The sequence below is a fragment of the Falco naumanni genome, chromosome 4 (genome assembly GCF_017639655.2).
Source record: "Falco naumanni isolate bFalNau1 chromosome 4, bFalNau1.pat, whole genome shotgun sequence".
Lineage (NCBI taxonomy): Eukaryota > Metazoa > Chordata > Aves > Falconiformes > Falconidae > Falco > Falco naumanni.
In genome coordinates, this window is record NC_054057.1 from 34,689,783 (window position 1) to 34,716,474 (window position 26,692).

General features: G+C 38.6%; 1 protein-coding gene and 2 long non-coding RNA genes across 9 annotated transcripts; 2 read left to right on the plus strand and 1 right to left on the minus strand.

Annotated features, from left to right (window-relative positions):
- Positions 1-1,267: 1,267 nt before the first annotated feature.
- MIOS (meiosis regulator for oocyte development) lies at positions 1,268-15,424 on the minus strand. 7 transcript variants are annotated; one of them, XM_040589838.1, is made up of 11 exons: positions 14,992-15,424; positions 12,792-14,158; positions 12,499-12,597; positions 11,291-11,548; positions 9,936-10,105; positions 8,203-8,268; positions 7,381-7,539; positions 6,497-6,649; positions 4,947-5,151; positions 3,726-3,855; positions 1,268-3,487 (listed from the first exon to the last, which is right to left on the minus strand). In XM_040589838.1, exons 2-11 carry the CDS (start codon positions 14,086-14,088, stop codon positions 3,391-3,393), a joined length of 2,634 nt encoding a protein of 877 aa, XP_040445772.1. In that variant the 5' UTR covers positions 14,089-14,158; positions 14,992-15,424; the 3' UTR covers positions 1,268-3,390. The 7 variants fall into 7 exon arrangements, with proteins under 7 accessions (XP_040445772.1, XP_040445775.1, XP_040445774.1 ...); XM_040589841.1 differs by having other exon boundaries at positions 15,282-15,421; XM_040589840.1 differs by having other exon boundaries at positions 15,278-15,421.
- Positions 15,425-15,701: 277 nt separating this feature from the next.
- On the plus strand, positions 15,702-17,686 carry LOC121086380. The gene is made up of 3 exons (XR_005827341.1): positions 15,702-15,826; positions 16,713-16,794; positions 17,643-17,686. It is a non-coding gene; the product is annotated as an uncharacterized LOC121086380 (long non-coding RNA).
- A 1,846-nt stretch (positions 17,687-19,532) lies between these two features.
- On the plus strand, positions 19,533-24,151 carry LOC121086048. Its single transcript, XR_005827272.1, has 3 exons — positions 19,533-19,607; positions 23,602-23,794; positions 24,068-24,151. It is a non-coding gene; the product is annotated as an uncharacterized LOC121086048 (long non-coding RNA).
- The last annotated feature ends 2,541 nt before the right edge of the window (positions 24,152-26,692 follow it).

Below are 26,692 nucleotides of genomic sequence, written 5' to 3' on the forward strand. Positions count from 1 at the left end.
AAGTAAGCATAACTGGAAAAAAGAGATCTGGTATAGAAGGGGCTTTTGCCTGAGGCTCAGGGAAGCACAGATGAGGCAAAATGGCTGTTAGAAAGGTGGAGGGGACTGAGGAGGTCCCAAACCAGGCTTCCTTGGCTGCAGCAGAGGTTAGGCTTTAGCAGAATCTGGTTACTAAGTACCTCAAAAACAAGAGGCAGCTTAAGGCTGCCTGCCTTGTTGCAGGGGCTGCTAGGTGGTCATGAAATAACTGTTTTGGAGAGCTGTGTTTTGAGAAACAATTCTGAAACTGTCAGTCTGTTTTAGCTGTGCTGCAGGCTAAACTGCAAGTAAAAACAATGAAACAGACATGATGGGAGTCTTAGGTAGGGAGCCTGCACATGGGGTGAAAGTGGCACTTTGAGGGGGCAGTGGTACAGTTGCATCCCACCAGCCCTTGTCTGGAGTCCCAAGAGATTGTCAGTGTAACAAGGGCCATGCTGCAATTCAGGTACCTCAGTTTTCTCCAGCCAAACCTCTCCTTGGCATGTCTGGTGGACATGGAAATCATTCACTCCATGGTTAAGAGTGACTCCTGCTCAAAGCCCCGTATCAGTGGAGCAGAAAGACTCCCAAGTAAGGAAGCTAGCAGCAGCCGTCCTCTTGGGCCAGCAAGCTACTATGACTCCCCTCTCTGCTCTGACAGTCCAGAAAGGGAATGGTTTTATGTCCCAGTTGGTTACGGTACAGAAAGCAGTCTCTGAGTCTGAAATGGAGGAACAGAATAAAATTTGGCAAAATCTCCTGAGGAAATTCAGTTTAGTGGAGCTCCCAAGGGAGGCCACCAGAACGCAGCGTGCAGTGAAGTACCATGCAGGAACTGAGGGCTGCACCCAGGAGGCAGGGAAAAGCCTTGTCAGGGGTGTTGTTGCAGACTTGTCAGGCAATCACTGGACTCTCAGCTGGCCCTGGTCACCATCACCACACCTGTTCTGCTGTCCTTGCTTGGGCATGCACACATACAGAGCGGGTGTTGTGTTCATGTGCAAGCAGCCTGTGCATACAATCAGAAAGTGCTTGTGCTTCATCAGGGAAGGGAGGCAGGGCTAGAGCACATAATGAAACATAATCAGCATCAACAATAGGGTCAATATTTTAGCATGCAAGGCCACTTCATCTAGTTAACTCTGACAGAGTTGAGCAGATAGGAGAAAACAATAAAAGTTTAATAAATACTAATGCTAATACAATGTCTGTAGCTACACTTTTTGTTAGAAGACAACAAATGACCCCCAAAATCACAGCTTTATTAATTTAAAAGTAAAACAAGGAAAAAATCTGATCATTAAAAAACATACACCTCTCTGCAAATTTTTATAAGTAGTGTAATTACTGGCCTGAAAGCCTGATTACCAATTACAAAAGCCAAAACTGATAGTTATACTGTGCCAGAATATGCACACACTCCTAATCCAAAACATTTCAAAAACATGCTGAGTATCAAATTTAATGAAATTACATAATTTGACACAAACAGGTATAGTCAAGCTGAAAACGTTATAAATTAGTTTTCTTTACATAAGAAAATGAGACATTGTAAGTTAGTAGCTGCATTCACCTGGACATGGAATATATCAGGAAAATTTACTAAACATTGTTACTACAGAGGAATAAAAACATATCTTGACACTTACAAATCCTCACTTCCAAAAAGCAGAAGTTTTATTGCCTGTATATATAAATAGGGTATCATACATTAAACCCCAGTTTACATTTATAGATTGAGAACATTTTGAAGAGCTCTTCAACAGCAACATGAGGTGTGCAAAAGTACTGGAAAGAGAAATAAATACTCTAACAAGAAAAAAAAAAAGTAACTGCTCTCCCATGCCTACAAATATCAAGTACCTCTTTGATTTTAACTTATAAAAGATCTTTGTCATTTAGGCAAGAAATTTAGATCAGAATAAACATAGCAGATGTATTACAACATTAATGCTAAATCAGAAAACATAACCAAATTCCTGAATGTAATCATGTACATCTACAGAAAACGTTTCCACATTCTATCTTGTTGCAACTACACTATAGCACTTAGAACCAGTGGTATATTACAATATATTCTCTTTCAAAACACCAATTTTCACAGTCCTGGCAATAGGGTACCAGTTTATTGCTAGCATTCCATTTAGTATTTCATAGCACTCATATACTGTTTCTGCTAGTAAATAAACACACACCAAGTAAACTGATGTTATTATCACATACCTTAAAACAGGTTTCTTTTTTCCCCTAATTTGTGTGAATTTTGTTGCCTACAAAATCAAGGACAACAATACTGATTAGCTTCTAGCACAGTATTCGCAAAGTATCATTGACTCTCTCTTAAGTTAATAAATAATCTTAATTCCAGCTGGTAACATATGGAGAACTACTTGTGGTCAATGACCTAAAATTGTGCAGCCTTTTCAGAGCAGATTGGTGTCTGCTAGTGACCAGAAGCAGGATTTATATAGGCTGATTTCACACTTCCCAGAATATTTCAGAAGTACAGGGATGTGCCAATTATCCAAAAGTCTTCAAATATTTCTGTAGTCAAGACTCAGCATGTAGTTTAAAACTTAAATATTTACAAGTCTCCAGTCCTTGATATTTCAGATCTTTACAGTACTATGTTAAAAATTAATCAAATGAAGTCCCCTATAGTTTACCCGCACTCTGTACTGAAACAGACACAACTTCTCAGAGCTCTTCTCTACGATATAGACATCACCAGGAGACAAAGCCCCCAAATTCTTTAGCATTAAAATTCACATCAGCTATGTATGTAGGTAAATTACATAACATCTTGAATTGCAAAGATGTTGTTTTACTATTAACAGAACTTGGAAACAGAAAACGTGCATTTTTCTTCAAAATAAAATTCTTTAGAATACAACAGTGGCACTTCGAATGAACTTATAAGGAAACGATCATTTGTGTACAAGAAGGTATGATCAAACAATGAACAGAGGAATCCACAGCATCATTTTGCATTCTGAAGAACACCTTTCAGGTGTTATTTTGAAGGCCCACTTTCACAGAAGATAAACACTGCTTTGTTTGGAAAACAAATAAAAGGGCTGCTGAGCATTATCCTGAAAACTTTTAATAAAATCCAAAGAGTCCAGAATTCCAGGAGTGCTTTTGAACTGAACTGCTTCAGTCCTCTGAACAAGGACCACATACTATACACCCAGAGGCTCATCTGAGGAATACCAGTTTCTACCAAGCACAGTCATACACAAGTCATTTTACTGATCTGATAGCAATTTATTTTTTCACAGTCAGTAAGTCACAAATGACCTTTGTCTAAAATATATGCTTGGACTATAACAGACATCCGTTAAAGAGCCCCACATTTTTAAACAATATTTACGCCTGGACAGTCTCTGCTGGAATGAGATTCCCTGTTGTATCCAGCTGCATACACTTACAAGAGCAGGCAGAAACCGGGCATTCAGTATGGTCCCTAGACAGCAACAGCAGAAAAAAAAAACCCAGGTAAAACAGAACTAACAAGCATTTTGTAATCTATACATTTCAGTATGTGCAGCGACATAGTATCTTAGAAAAACTCAGCATCATAGTTAAGCTTGCATATGTTCTAAACCAACAAAACATTATAATGATAGTTACAGCAAAGGAGGCATGTCCTACTCAGTGCAGCATACACATGTGAAGTAAGGAAGATTTTAACATTAACTTACCTGAACCAGCTAAGCATATGCCCAGCATGTCCACCATGCCTACAGTTGTGACACCAAGTAAACCAGTTGTTGAACTGGGCTAACTTCTTGTCTTTGCTAAGATCCACTTTTTCATCTGATTTGGATCCTCCTGTGCAGAGGCAAACCCAACCCCACAAATACCTTGTAAATCATTATGCTTCATTTATATTTCAGTCCCAGTAACACTATTAGAATAAATTTGAAATTAGGAACATTATGTGAAGTGGCCTGATTTTAAAAGAGAAGTCAGTAAAATTATTAAGAACTGGTGGAATGCCAAAACAAGAATTACATTGCTCAGCTGTTGTCTCACATCTTACGGACGTGCTAAACTTGCCTGTTAAACAAATTTTACAGACAGAATCTCTTTCAACAAAGTGATGAAAGTGATTTATGTTTCAGTGATTGATTTATGTTCCAGTGAATCATGGGCCTGTCTTAATGTACATGAAATGTTCTGCTTTAGAAAAAGCAACAAAATCTAAGTTATGAATTGGAACAATTACAATATAGAAGTCATAACAGCTCAGTGAAAGAATGAGATATATGAATAGATGACAGCTGCACAGCTGCTCATGGCTTTATAACAAGACTCATCTAAAAATATGGACAAAATCAGTTTCATTTAGAACTTGTATAATGCTGAGCTCAAGACATTTAGAAACAAAAGATTCTAGTCATATTTCTTAGCTGTGACAGCATGACCCATGCATTCTTTCATATTTAGCGACAGAAAGTATACCACATTGAATTTATTTTCTCATCCTCTTCCAGCTAAAAATCAATTAATTTACATTCCAAGATTTCTGTAGCATCCCTACAATTAATCTCAAGAAAACACACTTCCCATTTCTTACAGTTTTAAAGCTCACAATACTGACCACCACAGTACTTGAATCTTTTCAACTGTCTAATCATGGAATTTCACCGACAACCTCACTGGGAAAACTGTCAGAACCAAGTAACTGTGCATACTGTCTCACGCCAAAGAACTGAGACATAGGTTTCACCATGAAATCAGACAGGATGTAAACAAGTTTTCAATTATGGCCTGTCTTCCTCAAAATGACGAGTATCAATATTTACAGTATGGGTACAAATAGAAATTAAAAGGTGCAACAGAAGGTCTTCCAACAGGAACTGCTAATTAGGCCTCTAACTAGTGCCCGAGCTGAATAACTAAAACCCACTGCATCATACCTGGACAACTGGAAACTGGTGTTCCCATATTTATCAAGCAAAGTGCACAGCGAGGAAGGGGCTTACGGCAGCCAGGACAGCTTGTAACTTTTGACTTGGTTGGTGAACCACTAACTCCGTATTGGCTAAAACCTCGCCCCTGATGAGGAATAGCTGAACAGCTGTAAGAGATTGATTTTCCACAGAAATTGCAACTCACAAACACCTAAAGAGAACAAAAGCCCATTAATTTTTTCGCTTGGTTCCACTTTTGCTACTCCTATCAGTGAATTCGTTCAAGATAGCAAACACTTATTTACCAGATATTCTGGGGAGTGCCCTGGAAAGCCAAGGCTACTTTTGAAGGAGTTTCTAACATCTTGGCTTATATATGTGGCACACAGTCCTGAGAAGGAGGCCTTAATGATGCTCACTTACCTCAAAAAGCACATAAAAACATGCACAATTAGTAAAACCTGGAAAGGTGTTATGTAAGATAATAAAAAGCTGTATCTGCAGTAGTGAAATAAATTAAATTTAATTCTACTTACTGTATAATTAAATGTGGTCTCTCCCTCCTTAGGGAGGTGACCCACTCTACAGTCCCCAACATGAGGATTTTCGTAATAATCTTTGTGTATCTTATGCCACAAGTTGTGACCTGGTACCAAGGAGCACGTATTTTAAACTCTTGAGGGGTTATTTATGTTGATCACATACAGAAGAAGCAGTAAATTCAACTCCCTCCCATTTGGACCAGTACAGATGCAGCTCTCCTTAAACAGCTGTGATGGATACATGAATTCAAAACCAGCCTTCCTTAGGCCTTCCTTGAGCCCTAAGGCTTGTGATGCACACACTTAGCAGACATGAGAGAGGGGAAGGTGCTATGGTAAGACCATGTTGGCTAAAAATGCCACCAGATGTTACTTAGCATTTGGACAGGGCATTAAGGTTTTGGTTTAGCTTTTGTTCAGAACTGATAATGAAAGTTGCTGTTCTTCACTTTAAGTTTAAGGTTCACGGGCTTCAAAATATCTTTGAGGTTTGCTTCAATTAAAAGAGCCAATTTGAACAAGTTCTTTGTTAGATCCCCTAGTTTCAGCACCATCCTCACCCAGACGCTGAATTCACCTGGATGATACATCTCTGATTTTGGTTTTCAACACGGGAGTGGAAAAAAAGTTTTCCTAGAAAAGAAGTGTTGAAAAGATAGTTTCTGAAAGACAAGCTGTTATTTGAAAGGAAAAGATCAAATAATTTTTAAAACAATCACATGAAAAAAATGGTAGGGAACCAATTTCCTAGATTAGATATGAAGAAATGTAGATTTCTTTACCATATTTCTGTACCCTCTATCAAAACAGTTATCAAGTCCTTTCTAAAAAAATATTTTGAAAAAAAACCACAGCTACTTTTTTAGGGCATTTAGGGCAGCCTTAGTTGAATTCTTTCTTTTGCACATGAATCATGATGAAAGCCAAGGTGCAGCCAGCAACTTTTTTTCTACAGAAGTACCATGCCACCTTCCCTTCTGGACTGGTCATACTTCATACAAGAATTCCATTTACCTGGGCTAAAGGTTTTGAACTGGGATCCAGCTTACTCCTATGGATATCAAATTCTGCACGTTTGTGCCAAAATCTCCAAGCATCTAGGAGATTCCTGTAGTTCTCAATCCAGTACTGAACCCTCTCATCCTTAAGTACATCTGATGGAGAACCCTAAAGCAGGCAGGAAAAAATGTCACACACTTTACAAAGCGTACGACAACATATGGGAAATAATATGTGTAATTTATCTAGAAAAAGATTAGTTTTCTATTAAACTGTAATGTGAGTTTAATAAAAATTTTCTTCATTCTGGCTCTGATTTGAAAATACTGGTGCTGCCATCCTTCTAAAAACTCATTTCTGTCAGATGAAGGATTATAAAATTCTGTCACATACCACAGTCTACCACTGTTACAATTACATACACAGTTAAACACACTGTTGGCAATAGCTGCAACTGTATGAGGGCCAAGACCAAGTCCATCATAAAAAAACCCACCAAACCCAATGCCTACAAACAAAACCCCTCACCTCAGTCCTCTATCAAAATCCTGGAAGCAAAAAAAAAAAAAAACAACCCAAAACTGAACCTGTCAGGAAACACACCACCAGTAAGCATGGGTATGGTTATTCCCAGTTCAGCCAGTAAAAAGGACTATGTTTTCTTTTTGCCTCTTTCCCCTACTATCTCCTCAAGCTATCTCAACAAGAGAGAGTGAAGATACATGTTTATAGTTAACACTGTGTGTGTTTCAGATTATTCCACAAAACAGGCACTATATATAACATCCACATTTATTACAGAAAATACTTTTTAGTTCACATGATTCAGTACTATACTGCTAGAGAAACCACGTTTAGTTCTCCTCTATAAAGGTGGTTTTTTTGAGTGAAACACTAACCTGTAACATGCAATAGCTTGCTGTCTGGACATCTCCAGTTCTGTCAACGTAACTTTCCATCAAGTCAACTCCATCTTTTGTCAGCCCTGTTAACAGTATTCCCTCCAAATTCCCAGCATCTTTCATTTCATTAGTCAGCTTTTCAATAAACCTGTTCAACTATAACAAAACAAAAAAAAACCAAACCCCTTAGCTTTTGCCATCTGTTCATTCCTTCCTAACTCATTTACATCAGCATATGACAACAGCTCTCACAATTTGAACAGCTTTCTTTAAGAGTGCCTGCTGCTAACAGAGTATGCTGCTTGCTAGTTGGTACACAGGAAAAGTTATATGTTTATATCTACTACATTGCAAGAATTCAAGCATTTATCAACGAACTTTAAGCCGATAAGAAGTGCAAAGAGGGAGGTTATGTATTCTTTAAATACTTCAGTGAATCTAAAGGGAAACATTCCTGCTGTAAAACCAAGCCTTTATTTGAGAGAATGCAAGTATCTGGAAATACATAATAAGTACAAATAACTCTAGTAAAACAGACATACAGGTAATGCAGTAGCATTTAACAAACTAGCAAGTCATGAATACTAATTAAAAAAAACAACACCAAAACCTGAACAAGAAAAAAACCAAGAAAAATCAAGCTGAAGGTACAAACTGAAGACCAGATTGTACCATACCTTATACCCTACTCTGATGCAAAAACCCAAATCACTCATGACTCATTGCTTCCACTGCTCACCTGTCCATTCCAGAGTTGCTTCTTCCTCTAAATAAAGCCCAGCTTAAACAGTTTGCTTAAACGTGCAATCACAAACTTACCTGAGCATCATTGAGGAACTTGCAAGCAAATGCCACTCTGTCTCGTACAGCTACATTATTTTCATACTTTGGAGAGAAAAATGGGAACACTAGCATCACATGCAAGTTTCCATTTTTTCAATACATTGTTTATAAAAGTCAGAACATTTGCACTATTGTATAACTAACACTATGAGATTGATTATGTACAAAGAAAACATCACATCTGAAGAAAGCTAACACTAAATATCAGGTTAATCATTTATACTCAGATACAGGTATCAGAGCAAGACTGCAGCTACTGGAACAATTACTCAAGCGGCAGGAAAGCCTGGTACAGCACATCCTGCGTGGTTTATGAACTCTAGAAAAAGAAACTTTGCAAGGCATGTAGAGCTGGGCTTAGTTCTTCTAGCATATTAAGTCAGGAGTCTCACAGGTGGAAGAAAAAACAAACCAACCATCATTTGCCATATTTAAAAAATAAATAGCCTAACTACTCAATTAGTTCCTAAAATCACAACTAAAAGTTAATAAACAAAACAAACAAAAAACCTCAAGCAACCATAAAAACTTAAGTCCAAATACCCAGAACACAGATTTCTCACAAGTATATTGGCACTCAAGGTACAGCAACAAAATATTTACTTTTTGCTTCTTGGATTTTACTAGCTGTGATACTGAAGGAAAAAAAAATCCTTGACTAGATTAATTCTCATACTTAGCTGTGCCCATGTTTTTCCTTCTTGATATTCTCAGAATAGAAATTGTGATTGACACTGCCAAAACAAGGAGATGTGCTTGGCAAAATCTTTTTCACGCAAATTTCAACAGATCTCAGTGAAGTAAAAATTAAAATTCACCACCACCACCCCCTTATGATCTTGTCTGTTTCCAATTCATCAATAAAAAACAACTATAAAGTTACTACCTAACATCCAGAGAACACAAACATTCTCTCTTCAAGTGAGGAAAAAAAGACTCAGGTTTCTCTCCTCTGGAATTCTTACCCTATTTTTTTTACTATCCTAAAAGCACCATATGGTGACAACTTTGTTTTCAACAGGTTTAGGCCAATTACCTCGTTACAAGAATCCTCCCTTGGGCTAAATAACTCCTATGGAATCAAGTATTTCTGTTGTTCTCTAACCAAGGATCAAGTATGTTACTCCTCCAAAAGGCTCAAAGTATCTAATAATTAAAGATTTGAGTTTGCTCTTCACATAGCAATTTCAGAAGATATGAAACTATTCTGTTTACTGTTTCAGCATAGAGAAATTATTTTAACAAGTAAGCAAGGAAACATAAAATACAATTAAATCCAAATACAGCTTGATGTAAGTTCTGCAAACTCCCCTGCGCTTACTCTTTTTTGTGCATTTCCATTATTAACCTCTCTCCCCATTTTTCCTCCTACTTGAATTATTTTGATAATGTATTTCTAGTGGCTCAATAATTCCATGCTCAAAAAAAATTCCTCTAAAAGAATGTGTGGACTGTATTAGATATTTTAGCTGCTTATGCACGTTTTGTTCAACTAACGTAATATTCACTAGTATGAGATGTCTACTTAGCAGAAAAAAATGTTATCTGCCCGCATCAGGAGGAAGTAATACATTCTATGTGAGTAATTCATGGAGCATATAACACTTCCCCACCTATGTCTGTATGTGTGTGTATATGTATATATATATATACATATATACATGCACCTATTATTTAAAGCAATTTTAATGTAACAGAAATTTACTCACCAAAACACCATCATATGAACCAGACTCGCTTGTCAGGAAAGCAAACATAGCACACAAGTAGGGATTGTTCAATTGCAGTCTTAGAGTACTGCACATTTCTCTCCAAAGTGAGTTCTTCTCATCCGTGTAGCCTGATAGAGCCATTGCCACTACATTAAGGTTCAGATCACCTGATTTATTAAAAGCAATCAGTGAAACAATATTCAACTTAAGGACTTGAAAAAAATCCAATTAAAACTGTAATTGAAAATATCAGTTTGAAAGAGAACATTTTGTCAGGATACAAGACAAAATGCAGTAGAATTAACACTAGCTAAATAAATGTGCATACACTAGCATTTATTAGTTTCTGCTTTAAATGATTCTGTTCAGGTAAGTTACAGCTCTAAAAGTCACGTGCCCACATGCATGACAGCCTGCATAATACTTTAAGCAATATCACACTGGTTCTGGTATTTTGAAATAGCTTTGAACTGCTAATTGTGTCCCTATCACTACCATAAATAATTGTCATGACCATGATTTATATCCACAAGAAGTGAAAAGATAGGATTGTATATATAGCTATCACTTAACAGACCTAGCTGGAGGATGACAAATGCATATAGCAGCTTCAAGATAACAAGTTTCCTAAAACCATTAAATCTATTTCATCTCAATATTCATTCTGTCAGAAAGTTCAATTTTATTTTTTAATTTGAAGATAGGGTGTCTCCGCTCTGAGCCTTCCCTATGGAAAACACACACACACTTTCGTCCACCAAAAAGGGCCAATAGTAAAAATAAAAAGAACCTTAACAACTCCCTTTGTGTCTTACCTACCCACTTTAGTAGCAAGATAGTCCTTTGAATTTAATAAGAGAACACAGATGCAAATCAGAGTTTAGGAGGAATACTGGCAAGAAAACAGAACAAAAATACCTCCATTTCTTGGCTCCAGTATCTTAACTTCTCCCTCATACTTTGCAACTCTTACCAAATATTACTCCAAAACAAATGTTTTCTGCAGATCCTGAACATTACATTTCCATTATTCCACAGCCATTGCACTGGTGGGAAGCTACATACAGCCCAACAGAAGGAAATATACATGACAGCTAGCCAAAATGCAATTCCATTAAAATAAAAGAATCTCAGCAGTTCAGTACGTAATACTTTCTGGGGTATGCATCAATAGGAACTTCTGAAACATACAATCTGTCTTAACTACACAGTGAGGCATATGATAGCCTGAAGAGTAAAATATCAGGATTCATCAGATTCTCTTTTCTGCAGTATCATCCATAATTCTGTTCAATGAAAATAATCTACTAAGGTAATATGCCAAACTAAAAGGTACTAAATACAATATGCACCTTTTCCTGAGGAAGCCCCTTTATTCAGGATTTGTATTGCTCGCCGTATGTCCAAGTTGAAAAGTGCTACAGCAGCAGCTCGCTCCCAGTCTCCTTCCTGTTCCAATGAATTTAAGAAAGGTTCCACATCTAAGTCTGTTCCCTTCTTTATCCACCCACAGAGCTGCAAAGCCAAGGATCTCTCCTCACTCAGATACTGAATAATATCTGCCTGTCTATCAGCTCCACTCCTGCTGTGCCTGAGGTTCTCTGTTGTTCCTAGAAATGGGAAATAAGTTAAATTATGCTTAAATCACAACTTAAATTGCCATCACAACACAACACTTTGATTTCAATCATAAAGAATAGTACAAAAGCTGAGTATCATATTTTAGTACTTTAACATCACTAAAAACTCCATGGTAAGGAGCAGCATACAAAAAATTATTTTGATCTGCTAAAAATCATCCATCTGAACTTGACACACAGACTCCACTAAGTCTTTTTTCTTTTCTCTACCCCCTAAGATTTTGGAGGTCCTCATTAGAGTTGACAGGAGTTATCAGTATGTTCAGTTTGAAAATACATAATACACAGTCAAATACCCGCTCTACCAGTTTTCTCAGCAAGCATCAACATGCTAGAAGCTTTCCCACCACTGAAGTTATTTTTTGCTCCAAGGAGCATAAATAATAATAAAGACACATAATGAATAGGGAAGGAAAGACTCAAGTAATAGATTATACTAATAAAAACTTCACTGAGCATGAGAGGCATAATGCGATGTACCAGGGGGTGATTACCACTTCAGAACAAGACAGCTTATTTAAACACAGTTACACAAAGTACTTAGTACATTAGCAGTGACTACAGTAAAATCAGCTTCCCAGAAGCACACCCCTATGTGAAATTCCAAAAAACATAACAGTTAAGTTGGGAGCAAGAATTTTCAGTGCTATAGTCAAAACCCAAACGTTTGAAATAGTTCAGCTGAAGATTTACCTCTGAGGATACTTTGTTTTCATGATTACTGACTTTCCAAGAACACTGAAAATTCTGGAGATTACTGCAATATGATCTGTTAATTTGATATGTGTAAAACACAAATAGAAATACTTTGTTTCTATATTTTTAAACACCTCTTTCAACAATATTTAGAGACAAACCCATGAGAGCATCATTCTGTAAATATACTACAATAGAACTTATCAAAGTTGGAACATTCTTACCCAAAGATGACTTCACGATTGTTTTAATGCCAGCATAAACTAAGGGACCTTTGTTTCCTGTAAGTTTTTGATCCATATCTTCAGTATACTGCTTCATAAGTATTTTCATGTATAGGAAGCTTAATTTTTCCCAAGTGTTTGAAACCTTTTTTTTTGGTTAAAGTCACATCCTATTAACATATGCAAAGTATTTGGAGGATGTTGCATTATATTTAAAGATTTTAATGTATTTAATATAACTAGTTTACATATAAAAGTGCATTACTTCTTTAGGATAGTAAAATAAAGGATATAATGCAGAGTGTACCAAAGTGATTTCAGCTGAGGATCTTCATTTCCAGCCAGGAGGTGATTTCTCCAAACTTGTTCAGTATCAAGACCATACCTTGACAAAGCTCTGAGCCGCATTTTGGTTGCTATGTCTTTTTCCAAGGAACTAGCCTTTCCTTCTTCTGTACACTCATATAAATGTCGTCCACAAGCCCACATTAAGGATGTTACTGGACTCCATGCGAGAGAAATCCTTTCAAAAACTGTGAAGTCAGACATAGTCCTGTTGGGAGTCACTACTACCATTCGATTTTGACTTGTTGGATGCCAGGCAAATGAAGCAATGTAGTTTTCACAAGGTTGGACACTTCTTTCAATTATCGTTGGCTCAGTTTCATCTCCAATAGGAGTGGGAGTATGCTGCATGTCATACAGTCTAATAATATTACTATCCCTTGTTAAAGTAGCTAATAATCCAGTTCTTGTTGGACACCACGCAACTTTTGTTAAGGGTTTTGGTTGCTCCGTCAAGGTCAAAACAGGCTTTTCAAATTTTCTTAAATCCCATATGGCCACCTGACCTTCATAGAAGGAAGCTACACGATCGTGGAAATAGGGATCGACAGTCACTCCCTGGACAGCCTTGGTGTTTACAAATATTTTTTGGCTTGTGTTCCTCAGATCAAAGATAGCCAGATTTCGATGCATTCCAGCCAAAAGCAGCTTCTGATCCCGTGGAAGCCAACAGAGAGAGAGACAAGCATCGTTCTGTCCCAATTCATATAGTGGCTTTGTTACTACCAGTCCTGCTTCCGGATCTCCTGCTGAAAGTCTTACTTTCTCTGTAGCAACTGCAGTTTCTGGGGCATATTTGCTGCTGATATCCCAGATCAATACTGAAAAGTCAGCCCGATGTTTATCTAACCCTGCAGCAAGCCAATTACTATCTAGTGGGTTCCACGCAAGAGTATTGCATTGCCGTGCATGTTTGGGAACAAACTCTTTACCTATCAAATCTTTAGATTTTGAGTTGTGATCTTGACCAAGGCTAGTAAGTACCACTCGACCATTGGCCTGTCCAACAGCAAGGAGACATTCAGGATCGTACTTTGGATACCAAGCCACACATTTCATATATGGTGTATCTGAATTTATTGACAATAGCGTAGCTGTAGTTTCTTCCGACAACCGCAAGGACCCTGCCTTGAGTTCTGAACTTACAGCAGAGTCAATGTGATAAAGGCTCAATTCCGAATCACATACAACAAATCTGTCAACATGGTGCGGGGCCCACAAAATATCAGGTTTGGAGCCGCTCATGTTTAGGATAAGCTTACACACAATTTAAGCTCTTGTAAGAATATTCAGGTGATGTCCATGCATATGGGAACTGTTGAGAAATAATTTGGAGGAATGTTATCAAAAACCAAGTATCTTTGTAATCCGAGATCATCTTTAAACTAACAGGAGTGTGGTTCTGAATGAGGGTTTAATGCAGGGGTCCTCAAACTTTTTAAACAGGGGGCCGGCACGCAGATGAAGTGGAAGCAGTCATCTGCAGCTGCTTGGTTCCCCCCCCAACCCCCGGCGGGGGGGTCTGTAAATACTGGGGGCCAGACTGAGGACCCTGGGGGGCCATATCCAGCCCGTGGGCCGTAGTTTGAGGACCTCTGGTTTAATGCATGCACGTTTCAGGCCAAAACCTTAACCGCCCTCTGCACGACAGCACTTCCCCCCAGCAGACTTTGTGATTCCTGGTGTATACCTACTGAGACAGAACCAGCGCAGCCACCTACAAACTGACAACAGGATCTGCTGGGTTTACAAAACGCCAATATTAAGGAAGGAGAGATTAACTGAGATGTGATGCGGCATGATATGTGGGTGTGCTGCTGGTAAAGAACCACTCCCTAAAACATGCAGGAGAAAATTTCTGCCTAATTGAAGTGCTCTAATTGGCAAAAATTAAGAGTCTGTTTTGTCTGAAGTCTGTTCCGTAGCCTAGAAAGGCTTGCCCTTTTTGAAGATTTCTACAGAAATACCTTATTCTACTGCTCCTAAACTCACCTTCTACCCCAGCATTACCTTGTCGTAGTTCACATTTGGCCTAGTAGCATTCATAAATATACATTACTGTTAAACTCCGTTTACACCTGCCATAGCTGCACGCCCAGACCCATTTTACGTGTCTATGTACAACACCCCCCCGCAGATCCTACAAACCTCTTCCGTAATTGCGGAGAGGGCCACGCTGTACTGGGAACTGGGAAGCATGGAAAGGGAGCGTTACGTACTTCTCCCAGGCTCCCTCTGGGTGTCTCCTGGTTACGGCCGGCTCCTGCGCGCCGCGGGGGGCAGGCTCCCCGCCCGCCGCTCGGCCCGCCTCGCTGCTCCTCGCCCAGGAGCCACTGAACGAGAAGGCCCCGCCGAGGCCCCGCGGCGGCGGGAACGGTGCGGAGCGCGGCCGACCGCTTCCCTCCCACCCTTTCCAGGCGCGGCAGATGCTCACCCACCCCGCGGGGCCCTCCGACACCACCACCACCGCCACCGGGAGGGGGGGAGGGGCGACGACGCGACGCGACGCCCACCGGCCTTGCCGTCCGAGGAGGAAGAGCGGCAAGCGCACAAGGGCTTCCGGTTGCGGGGGCAGCGGGGAAGGAAAACCCGTGGCGCTTCCGGCGCGGGGGGGGGGACAGAAAAGCTGCCGAACTTCCGGCGAACGGGGGGGCGGGGGGCGGAGCGCCTGTCCTGGCAGGACCCCTCCCTCCCGCCTGCCGCCGGGCCGCGCTCCTCCCCCGCCCCGCCGGAGCTCCGCCCCGCCCGAGCCCCGTCCCACCGGAGCCCCGCCCCGCGGGGCTGGCCGGCTTAAAACCCTGGGCGCGTGGGTGGTGGCGGGGTTGGAGGTGGGCTAGACCTTAGCTGAACGGGGCCGTAGGGCAGCGTGAACGCGGCCCGCGCCGGGCGCCGTGATCCGGGGAAGGATCGCTAGACTCCCGCTCCGTTTCTGTCTGTTGACTTACGCTCGCTGCTGTACTAAAGCAGTAGCTTTTGTTAGAAGGTTGGTGTTGGTCAGGGTGCCGGTGGCACCTGCGGCAGGTGGAGAGAGGGCTGAGCCGCCGCGGTACCGGTGTCCCAAGGTAGCGGCAGCAGCCGGTGCGCGGGAAGGGCAGGGCTGCTTGCGCTGAAAGAGCGACGGGTGCGAACAGAGGGGGCAGAACCTCGGGAAGCCCCGTTCTGTCGGGAGCCTGCCCGGCGCCTGTTCGCCCCCCGGCTTCCCAGAGCCCTGCCCGCGCAGTGTGGGGCCTGGCACATGGTGTGGGGTGCCGGCCGTTCCCTTACCTTGGTATTTGGCCCTTTCTGCCTGTAGGCCGCTGGCTTCTCTCTTCCGAAGGCCTTTGCCCCGAGTGTTTAGTGGCTGGGTGCAGGCTAACCCTTTTCAAAGGCTTAGAGTTTGGCCCAAATTCGGTAGATTTGCCTAAGAACCACAGCAAGAACATCCCTCTTTCACCTTCTCCTCCCCTAAGCCGTGTTAGTCCCCAAAGTATACCTCACTGCTTTGAAACACAAGGGATGCAGATTTTACCTCACCAAAGGAAAAAACCTGTTTCTTGTTAGCCTCGTTCTTGGAAATGTCTGGAGTACTTCAGCTAAAATTTAGATGGAAAGACATCTGGCAGGAATAGTTTCAGTTTATGTCTTTAAAGTTACACAGGGCTATAAACAACCAAACCTGGGGTCTTAAATAGGAAATAGTGGGCAACCTTACTAAAAGGGTGTGGTACCCAGCCTGTCAGTAATTATACAGATGTGTTCTATACGTGCTCTCTAGGTGTGTCATTTAACTGCTGTTCTTGTATGTGCGTTGTGATGGGAGTTACAAGTGGATGTGAAGTCTAATCCAAGCCCTACAGATGCCAAACAGGAGTCTTTGTTTGACTTTGTAGACTCGGAAACATGCCCAGAAGAATGATTGAAGCCTTATTGCCTAGACATGTAGGATAAAGTCAATAAAATGCTGGAAAATAGGTATTGTTGTCATTGCTCAGATCTGTCATGTGAATCATAACTAAATGTTGTCAGTGGTAATTCTGAATATTTTTCCTTACATTCTATATATTACATCAAAGACAAAATGGAAATGTTTGTAAATTCTTAGAGGCCAGTCAGTGAGCAAAGTATTTTAATAAAGAGTCTGAAGGAAAGCGAGAAGTTTCGTCAAAGAAAGAAAAAGTAGGCTGTGATGTTGTAGCATTCTGAAGGCACAGGAAATTTTGTCTTCCCTGCGGTTTTTAGCATGTCTTCAGGAATAAGGCAATTGGGGGAGGGAAGTAGTGAAACATCAGTCTAGAGAGGAAGTATTTAATATCTCATATGAGAAAGGCAAAAAATGTCATAAACAACCGTTTGAGAAGCTATTAGGAGGCCAAGGAAGCAGTTTTATCAGATAACAGGAAATTATTCAGGGCATGTTTTGAAGGCTGCCTGAACATAAAAAAAGCAGCTAAGAAAACTGTACATAGAATCTCTTGGGTCAGATTATAAAACTTTTTTAGGTAATTTGTAAAAGATAATGATGCAACAAGCATTTGTCATCTACAAGTCTCAAAAACTATAGTCAACTAAGAAGGGCTATAAGGGCAACAAAAGACTTGATTTGTTGTAAAGGAGGATGGTTCAGGGTATTTCAATGCAGAATACTGACATATCGTTTCAAAGAAATTTTATTAAGTTAATGTTTAATAATTAATACTAAATATATTTTATTTTAAATCTATTTTTAAAGGTTTTGATAATAAACCCAAATTATTAGTAATTATTAAGAAATGTTAATACAATTACTTTATTTTTGTCTTTCCTTTTTTTTTCATACGTAGGACTGGAGTTTGGCCCTAAAGGACCTTGGGGACCTCAACATAAGGTGTGGAAATGCTCTTACATAGTTTTCTGATAGTTCATTGTGTTATTTCATACACAATCTAATTTTGTTGCTAAATTTAGGGGCAAGAAAGAATACATTCTGGTAATGCCAGGAATTTACTGTACATCTGGCACAGGGCACAGAGCTGTGTTGGTGCAGTCAGCTGTTCAGCCAGGGTCTCTCTCTATTTCCCATAATCTTTTTTTCTTTCACTGAGGACCTACCCATTCATTTTCCCTGCTGTGGGAATTTGTGGCAAGTTACTCAAGTAGCCAAAGTGGTGGCTTCCACAGTGTCTGAGAAGGACTGGCAAACTAACTCCTCCAACAGCCAAGAGACTGAAACTGATCAAGCAATCTCAAAAATGTTGTGATTGGTAAACAACTCTGTGCAGAATCAGGGAAAAATCAAAACAAAGACTCCCCTTGGTAGCAATTGCCCAACACTTCTTTTTTTTTCATTAGCTGTTGTCAGAGGCAGGTCCTTGATGCTTTCTGTCTTGGCGGTTGCTGGAAGGGATTTATAGCAGGCGTTGTGTGTTCTAATTTCTACAGTCTTTTTGGAGGGGAGACAGGAATCTGTAGACAGTTGCTTACTATGACAGGGATCTCATAAACATTGTCTTACGTCTCTGTATGTTGACGAAGAGAGGACAGAGTTTTCCTGTTCCACTTCAGTGCAACTGCCTGGACAAGAGCCTCTCTGGTGTAGATCAAACAGTACAGCAAGTAAAGAGTATCTCATATTCATGGAATGATTGAGGTTGAGAAAGAGAGTAGGGAGTTAAGGAGAATTTACTCTGGCCAGACCATGAACCTTTAGTCTTAAATTCCGTTCTGCAATATTAGTCAGTTTTCCCTGTAATACACAGTGTCATTTTTATAATACTATGCAAAATTAGTATTTTTAGCAAAACCAAACTTTTGCTGTCTAAGAAAAAACAACATTTGGTATTCTTACTAATTATGAAAGGACAACATTAAGGATTTGGGAGATTTAAGATCGAGCATGAATGGAATTAACAAGAGAACAAAGGAGTCAGCATTTCCTTGCAGATATTAAGCTGTTACTGCAGTGTTCAGTTTGTATACTTTAAAATGTTAACTGGTTTTCCAGGTGAAGTCACAAATGACTTCTATTAAATTGTGTTTTTTAAAGTGGAAGCAGGCCAGATTGAATTACCTTTTTCTTTTAAGTACATACTAGTTATTTGATGATTATTACTTCTAAAATCTCTTTATTTCAAGCCTGCATTAATCCTGTATAATGTTATAAATAACATTACAAATAACAAATAAAACAACTACTGAAAAGTAAAAGCAGATGAATATTCTACTAAAACAGAGGATTGAGCCAATAATTTACATTAATAGCAAATAATTACTAATGGGCATGTAAATCATAGAATAGTTTAGCTTGGAAGGGACCTTTAAAGGTCATCTAGTCCAACCCCCAGTGAATATATATAAATGGATAAATGAATATGCCATGCAATAAATAACATAACAATTTCTATTAATGTCTTTATAGACAATTACATATTAGTAAGTTCAATATTTCATAAAAAAATAAATGTCTCATAAAATAGTGATGATTTGGAATACTTTTTCAGTTTTTAAGTTGTAAGAGACTTTTAGGTAAAATGGTGATTTTTATATGTCCCTTAGGCGTTAACTTACTAGGATAGAATTTATTATTTAAATGAAAGAGAAGAGCTGTTAAAATAGCTGGTAACATTATCATTTAGCATTCAGCTCAAAACTGCAACACAGAAAAATGAAGTATTGAACAGTTGAACATGCCTACCCTAACCCATGTTTGTTTGTTTGTCTTGCCTCTTAAGCAAATTAGCCAATCTCAGATATTTAAAACAGAGACATCTGAATTGGAGCATGCTCTTTCTGGCAGGTCTGGGTTCTTGGTAAGTTTTTTGAAGCCTTTACGGTTAGGTTGTCAATTTTGCTTTGACAAAATAAAAGTTTGCTTTGCTTATCTTTTTCATTATTGGATTTTGACTTCTAATGCTTCTGTGTAGTGATGTATTTTTATATGGTTTGTCCCATTGTCAGACCTGTTTTTGCTTAACAGAGGAAGGGATGATAAGTATTTTCATGTTGTTCACAGAAGATCAGAAATGAGTTTTTGAACATCATGTTTGAATAGTAGATGAAATAGGTACACAGTAATAAGTCTGGGACCCAAGCCACACAGTCACCGAGGACTTGCAGTGGAAGTAAGGTACGGTTATGAGAGCATTTTTCTATTTTGAGTGAAATTTCTGAAAAATGGGTTAGTTTCTCAGTGAAATATGGCCTGGTATCACGGAATGTCTGAGGTTGGAAGGCATGTCAGGAGGTTATCTAGTCCAACTTCTCTGCACAAGACAGGGTCAGCAGGTTGCTCAAGGTTTTGCCCAGCGGGTTTTTTATTATCTCCAAGAATGGAGACTCCACATCGTCTCTGGGCAACCTGTTCTGGTGTTTGATCACACAGTAATAAAGTTCTCCCCTTATTTATAAATTACCTGAAAAAAAAAAGATATTTCCTTGGTCCTGTGTGATTAGGATTTCAGAACTTGCTTTTCTGCAAGCCGTGGAGATGTGCATCTTTACCTTTTCTCCTGTATTTGTTATTAACTCTCTTTAAAAATGTCTGAAATAGAAATGATAAGCTGAGGTACTAAGTGAATGATTTCAGGTTCTCTCTGAATGACTTCCCTTTTCAGATGGGAAACTTCAAAGGCTGATGGTTGGGCTGGAAATATTTAAATGTCACATTTTTAATGGTTTGTTTGTTATTGTAGAGTCAGGATCTTAGTTCCTTATTTTAGCTGCCTTGTATTTCATTCTTTTCTTAGAAAACAAAGGAAACACATAGTCTTTGGCTTCCTTATTAAATATTTTCCTACTTCCTCTTTTGAATTACATGAAATAATTCTGAATGGTCTTTCCAATGTTTTTATAGCTTTGCATAACTTTTTAAAGAAAACATCTGATATACCATTGTTCTTCCATCCTTCTAATAATCTCCCTGTATTCAATGCCTTTAGTTTAAAAACATGTGGATGGACTGGCTTTTTCCATCACTTGTGTTAGTGTTTGTTGGCTGTTTTTTCGTGTCTCTAAACATACTGGAGAATTTGTATTGTCCAAGAAACTATATTCCATGTGTTACTTATTCACAGGGTTCATTAAGCCACAAATGTGGTCTAACGGTACAACGATTAGTTGGCTTAGATTTTTCTAATATTCCTTCCATTTCAAAAGCATTTATCCTTATAAAACCAGCAGGTTTTTTTCCTTAATAATAGTAAACTTTAGAAACTCAGCAGTTGTTTTGATATATTCAAATATATCAATACAAAAAAATACAGTAGACCAGCATGTGTGGGAAAATGATGAGTAATTCAAATAGTCTATCATATATCAAAGGTGAAATTGATAGCCGATATTTTCATGCTTATCTGTTTCATTTTTCATCATTCTACTTCCTCTGCTCCTGTTAAGTGGGACATGGTGACTTTTTCACATCTGTTTCCAATAATCACCTACTGGTTCTTTTTGTGGCAAAGCAAACTTCAGTTTATGTGTTCCCAACAGTTTTCCATAGGAAAGTATGGGACATGACTTTAGTTAATGCTTGCAATAATCACATCATCTAACTTTGATTTTAAGAGGAAGTTCGTTAGGTATTAAGGAATCGGCAGCTTAAATATTTGACATCTTACTCATTTATTGAGTCCTAGTGATTGTCCAAATACACTACCCACATACACACAAACTACAGAAAAGGCATTTTCTGTGTCTCTGGCACAAGAGAGATTCAGAGAAATTTAAAAATGAAAAATTGTAAATTTTGACCCAGTAAATGTTACTCTAACAACAGGTACCATGCAAGTTTAATGGAAACACAAGAGCTATTCAGTGTTTAAGAATGCCAAAGAATTTCACCTTCTCAGAGACCACTGTGTCACGGTTACTAGATGACATGAATTGTTGGGACATACATGGTTTATAGCTGATCATTCTACCCTACTCAGACATTTCCTATGTTAATCTCAAAATAAATGCTGGAACAGTATTTGGTTAGTGACTCTGAATTTCTCAAAAGTTTCTGAGCCTTTTAAACTGTCAAGGTCTTTGCTTCTGTTTTCCACACTGATTTTCCACTTTTAGTTTTCCTGTAGCTATCTCTACATTTGCACCTTTGTCCATTAGCAGCATCTTTATTTATAAGTAATGCAGAATATTTTTTTAGTTTTGAGAGTGTACCTAGATGATTAATAATCTCTTCATCACCACCGCATGATATCTGCTTTTTATATTTCCCTGTCTCTTGTAATTGATATGGCTAAATAAACTTACACATTAAAAAATGAAATCATTAAGAATCTAATTCAGCTTGACTTTTGGCAAGTCTCATTTTAATCATACATTTTCTGACACCTCAGACATTGCTTACACTTCTGATCAGTCTCTTTTATATTCCTTGTAAGATCTGCTAAATTCTAATACCATATGTGAGAATTGCTTTAATGCAGTTGTATCTCAAACTATTTTCAGCAATTTCTCCTCATGGATGAGGTATAAATTTACATTTTTTGTAACTCTGACTGCAGAGGACTCCACATTTGCTCTATGTACAAGTCTAAAATCTATTTTAATTACATAGGAATTTTGTACAGTGGAAGATCCATTTTGAGCTCCTTTTCTTCTTCAAAGATTTCTTAAAATTCATAAGAGATCAAGGTATACTGAGGTTTGTTAGTGGGTTTTGAGATATTAATTGGAAACAGTTTTTTCCCCTGTGACTTTAATGCTTTTCCATATATAAATGCCTGGGAGGCTGGCTTTTCTTTCAGTTTATGTCCATCTCCAAATTTTATTGTGTTTATGTCATGCTACTAGCCAAAGTAGCCAAATCCTTTCAGGAATATGGAAGCAGAACACCTAAATAGTACTGGAGTTTTGCAGTGGTTTTGACTTTTTAAAGACATGGCAACTTCTAATTTAGTTATGTAAGACTACTGCTTCTCTTCCCTTTATAGAAAAGGAAAAAAATATGTATTGTGACAGTGCTGTCATTCACATTACTTCTGTTTTAGATTATGATTACTTTAACTTGCAAAAGTTGTTGCTTGATGGAGCCTAAGCAGACTGTTTTAGATGTGCTGTTGTAGTCCTGCATGCCATGATGCATACCCGATAGTACTGGTTTACCTGATTTTTGGTAAGAGAAAGTGTTAGTTACATACGGAGTTTGAAGCTGGAGTTCAAACTTCTCTCAGTCTGTAAAATGTGTGTACTTCTAAAAATATGCCAAATTACATGGATTCAGCAGTGTGATTGCAAAAGTTGTAGGTACAGGTCACAAGACTATTATTTCCCCTAGGTTTTAGTATTTCTACTGAAAATTCTTTTGTTTGTACATATCATACTTTTGTTCTTTGTATATATTGTAATTATCACTTAATTTTGTACAATTTCATAACAAAATCCTAATGCAAGCTAATGTATTCAAATGCTGTATATTTTCAGGTTGAAGAAGGTTCTGAGGGTCCAGTAGGTCTTGTTGTCCACCGGGTCTTTCACCGTGGGCATTCATTAACTGAGGCATTCAAATTAATAAGCCCTATGAGTAAAGAAGGTGACTGTTTTTAGACAGCAGAGCATCCCATGCCACTGCGTAGGGTTGGGTAGGAGTGAAAACCTCTCAATTTCACTTATTCCGTTCGTATCAGTTGTTGCTGTCATTGTTATTCACTGACATGCATAGAAATGTGTGAGGAATTGAGATAAAGACAGAAAGACTTTCACAGACACATTTATTTCCTTTTGAAGGTAATTACTTCATTTTGTTAATTGAAGAACTTATTATGAAAGTTTTAAAATTAATATCTTAACTTATCTTTTTAGGGTATCTGGGGTCCTGAAGGAATACCTGGACCAAGAGAATCCCAAGGTTTGGGTGCTAAAGGTCCACAGGTAACCTGTGAACAAAAAGCATGATTTTTAAAGGATGGAGCAAGAGATAGATGTGACTGAGGACAAGCCTTTTTACACGTTCAGAGCTCCTGTTCTTCTTCTAGGGCAACTCGTGAAAGAGAAGGTAACTCTTAAGTTTGGATCACTGTCAGTAGCTGACTGTTAGAACTCCTCTTGAACTGTATCTTATGTTATGATAAACAACCCTGGTCACCGTGCTTAAAAAAATAAATTGAAGTGTGGAGGCTTTACAAAGAGTTATTTGAAGATGAAATACGCTGTGTTCTAACCAGGTTCCTCCTGAGCCTGACCAAAGCACTTTTTCGAAAGCTTTGGCCATCTTTGCTTTAAGCTGGCGGTGAAGTCAAACATTTTACAAAAAATATTCTAAATTCAGGTTCAAGCTGAGTCTAGTCTAAAAGAGCATTGTGGAATTTCAGGAGCCAAACTACCAGGAAGTAAAGTAAGTACTGTTTTAATCCTTGCTCTGTTTTCTTACAATTGTAAGTAATAATTTACCTTAAGACTAATGCGGAACACTTATAAGGCCAGTATTACATGTGTTCCTAAGTGGCACGGCAAGACTGTCATTTGAATTCTCTGACAACCCGTAACTGTACTTATTTCAGTAGATCATAATATCTTGCTGATACATTTTGTGAACACTCCCAGCTTTCATTGACTTTGTAGTGCTCGGAAGATCCATGTGTCAGTATTGGCACTCCCAATCTGGGTATCTAAAAGAGACGTATGTGTGAAATGAGTGTTTAGTTTCTCAGGATCAGATAGGAACTAAGGAGTAAAACCAGTTCTTCCAGGACATGTCCTCCTTCCTTGAAGCATTGTATCTGTCTTTTAGTATCTTAGTCTTTAGCTTCCACCTTTTATTACAAGGGGACAAATGTTTTGCCCTGACAGTAGCCTCATTTCTAGCTGTGTCCTGATCAAACGCTGAATGAGTCACCCCATATGAAATACTATCATTATGCATTATCATGTAGATACACCAGAGGGCAGGATTTAGATAGGATAGATGTCTTTATCGCTTACGTAAATTCAATTTCAGCAACTAAGTGATCCTTCTGATACATTTATTGCAATCTGATTTTAAAAAGGCATATAATCATGGTTTTACTTACATAGTGTATAAATAACAATGGCACTGAGTTAAGATATATCTAGTATTAGGAACAGGGGTTTTTAAAAACTGGTTAAAATATTTACTTTAAGTAACATCCATTAGCTATGTTTCCTAACCAGAAAAAAGTCTACCATTCTTTCATGGCAACTATTGTTATTCTTACTGAGTGAAGAGCATACAAGGAGAGGGGGGATGGGGGGGAAGTAAATGTAGGGCAGCTGATTTTGGTTAATATCATCAACCAAACTGATCACAGTGTAAGTCCTTTGACATACTACATTCATGTACTATAGAATATTCACCTTCTTTCATACTTCTATAGGTCTGTATCACATTTGCATTTGGTTGTGGCTTTCCAAGGTACAGAACTATAATTTACTTTGTCTGTCTTCATACAGAAGCTATCTCTTATCTTCATCCACTCTGTTTCTTTTTATTTCTTCTTTACATTTTTGAGTTGCAGTAATGAGAATAGCAGGAATTATTCAAGGAGAATAGGTATTGTACCAGGAAAGAAAGCTGATAATATAATTTTTTTCCAGTAGAAGAAGTGACTTAGCGTGAATGCAGGCACTAAAGGCTTTTTAACACAAAATTCAATAGCAACATGAGTTTTACAGATAAAACTTCATACTGCAGACCAGAGCTTTGGTAAGGTCATGTAATGAGTGCATTTAGATAGATTCAATAGTCCTGAGATATAGATGTACTGAGCATCTGGTTCAGAGCACGTGGTTCAGATTAGCCATTGAAACACTGTTGTACTAAACAGCTTAGCAAGAAGTATTAGTAGTGTTAAAAACAATGCCATAAATCTGGAGGTGTTATTTCCATCATATTTGATTTCTAAGTGAATATAAAACTATGAAACTATATACTGGCAAGACTAGTGAAAAAATAAAGCTCTGAATTTTAAATCTGCAATCTTACAAGAGAACTGTCAAGATCCTTATTGTACTTCCAAACACGGTGGGTAGTGAAGAAGAGCTTAGGCTGTTTCCAGAAAACAATTACACGCAACACTTAACAGATCTACAGATTTTCTAGCCAGAGAAATACAACCAAACTTGACCCCATTGCTATCTGAATACTGGATGTTTGTGAGAACTACCAGGTTATATGTATATTTGACCAGTCAAATTGTTATGTCTAAAAATCATAAATGTTAACATTTTCTGATCTCTGCCAGATTAGAGTCATGTTTGCAGGTCCAAAAAAAAGTGAGAAATCTTTGAGCACAGCTGGAAATCCATTCACTCAATTCTGGTTTGGCACATAGTGCAGATAAACCTTGATGACTGCTGGAAAAAGCATTCTTCTATAGCTGATGATCTGTTTCTGGATGGATAGGCTGTTTACAAGTCTTAACCTAAGCATGCATAAGGATAAGAATAGGTATGTAAACAGTATGAGGGATCCATGTGACTGGTGTGTTACTAATGAAATGCTTAATCATCACCGTTGTGTCTGATCCAACAGATGCTGGATGCTGCCAGTAATTATCATTTATATATAGCATTAACAGATATTTCTTGTAAAAGATTGTACTCCATTGAAACTCTTTAGTCTGTTTGTCTAACAAAGACATTTATTTAACGAAGACCATTAACCTCAAAGGAGGTGTCACATGTTCATGTGTCCTCTGACAGGAGATGGTGTAGAGGTTTCTAGGAAGGGGGCCTTTTGGGAGCAGGCTGCAGCTGCTGGGACAGTTAGTCCTTCCTTGGTTGCACTGGGGAAAGAGGGTGGTAGCATGTATGATTTTTTTTTTTTTCTGGTAGCAGCATGTTCCTCCGGTACCTTTCATGTTAACTGAGTGTGCACAGACTGATGATTCTGTGTAGGAACGGTACTATGTATGGTCATACGGCAGATGTACAG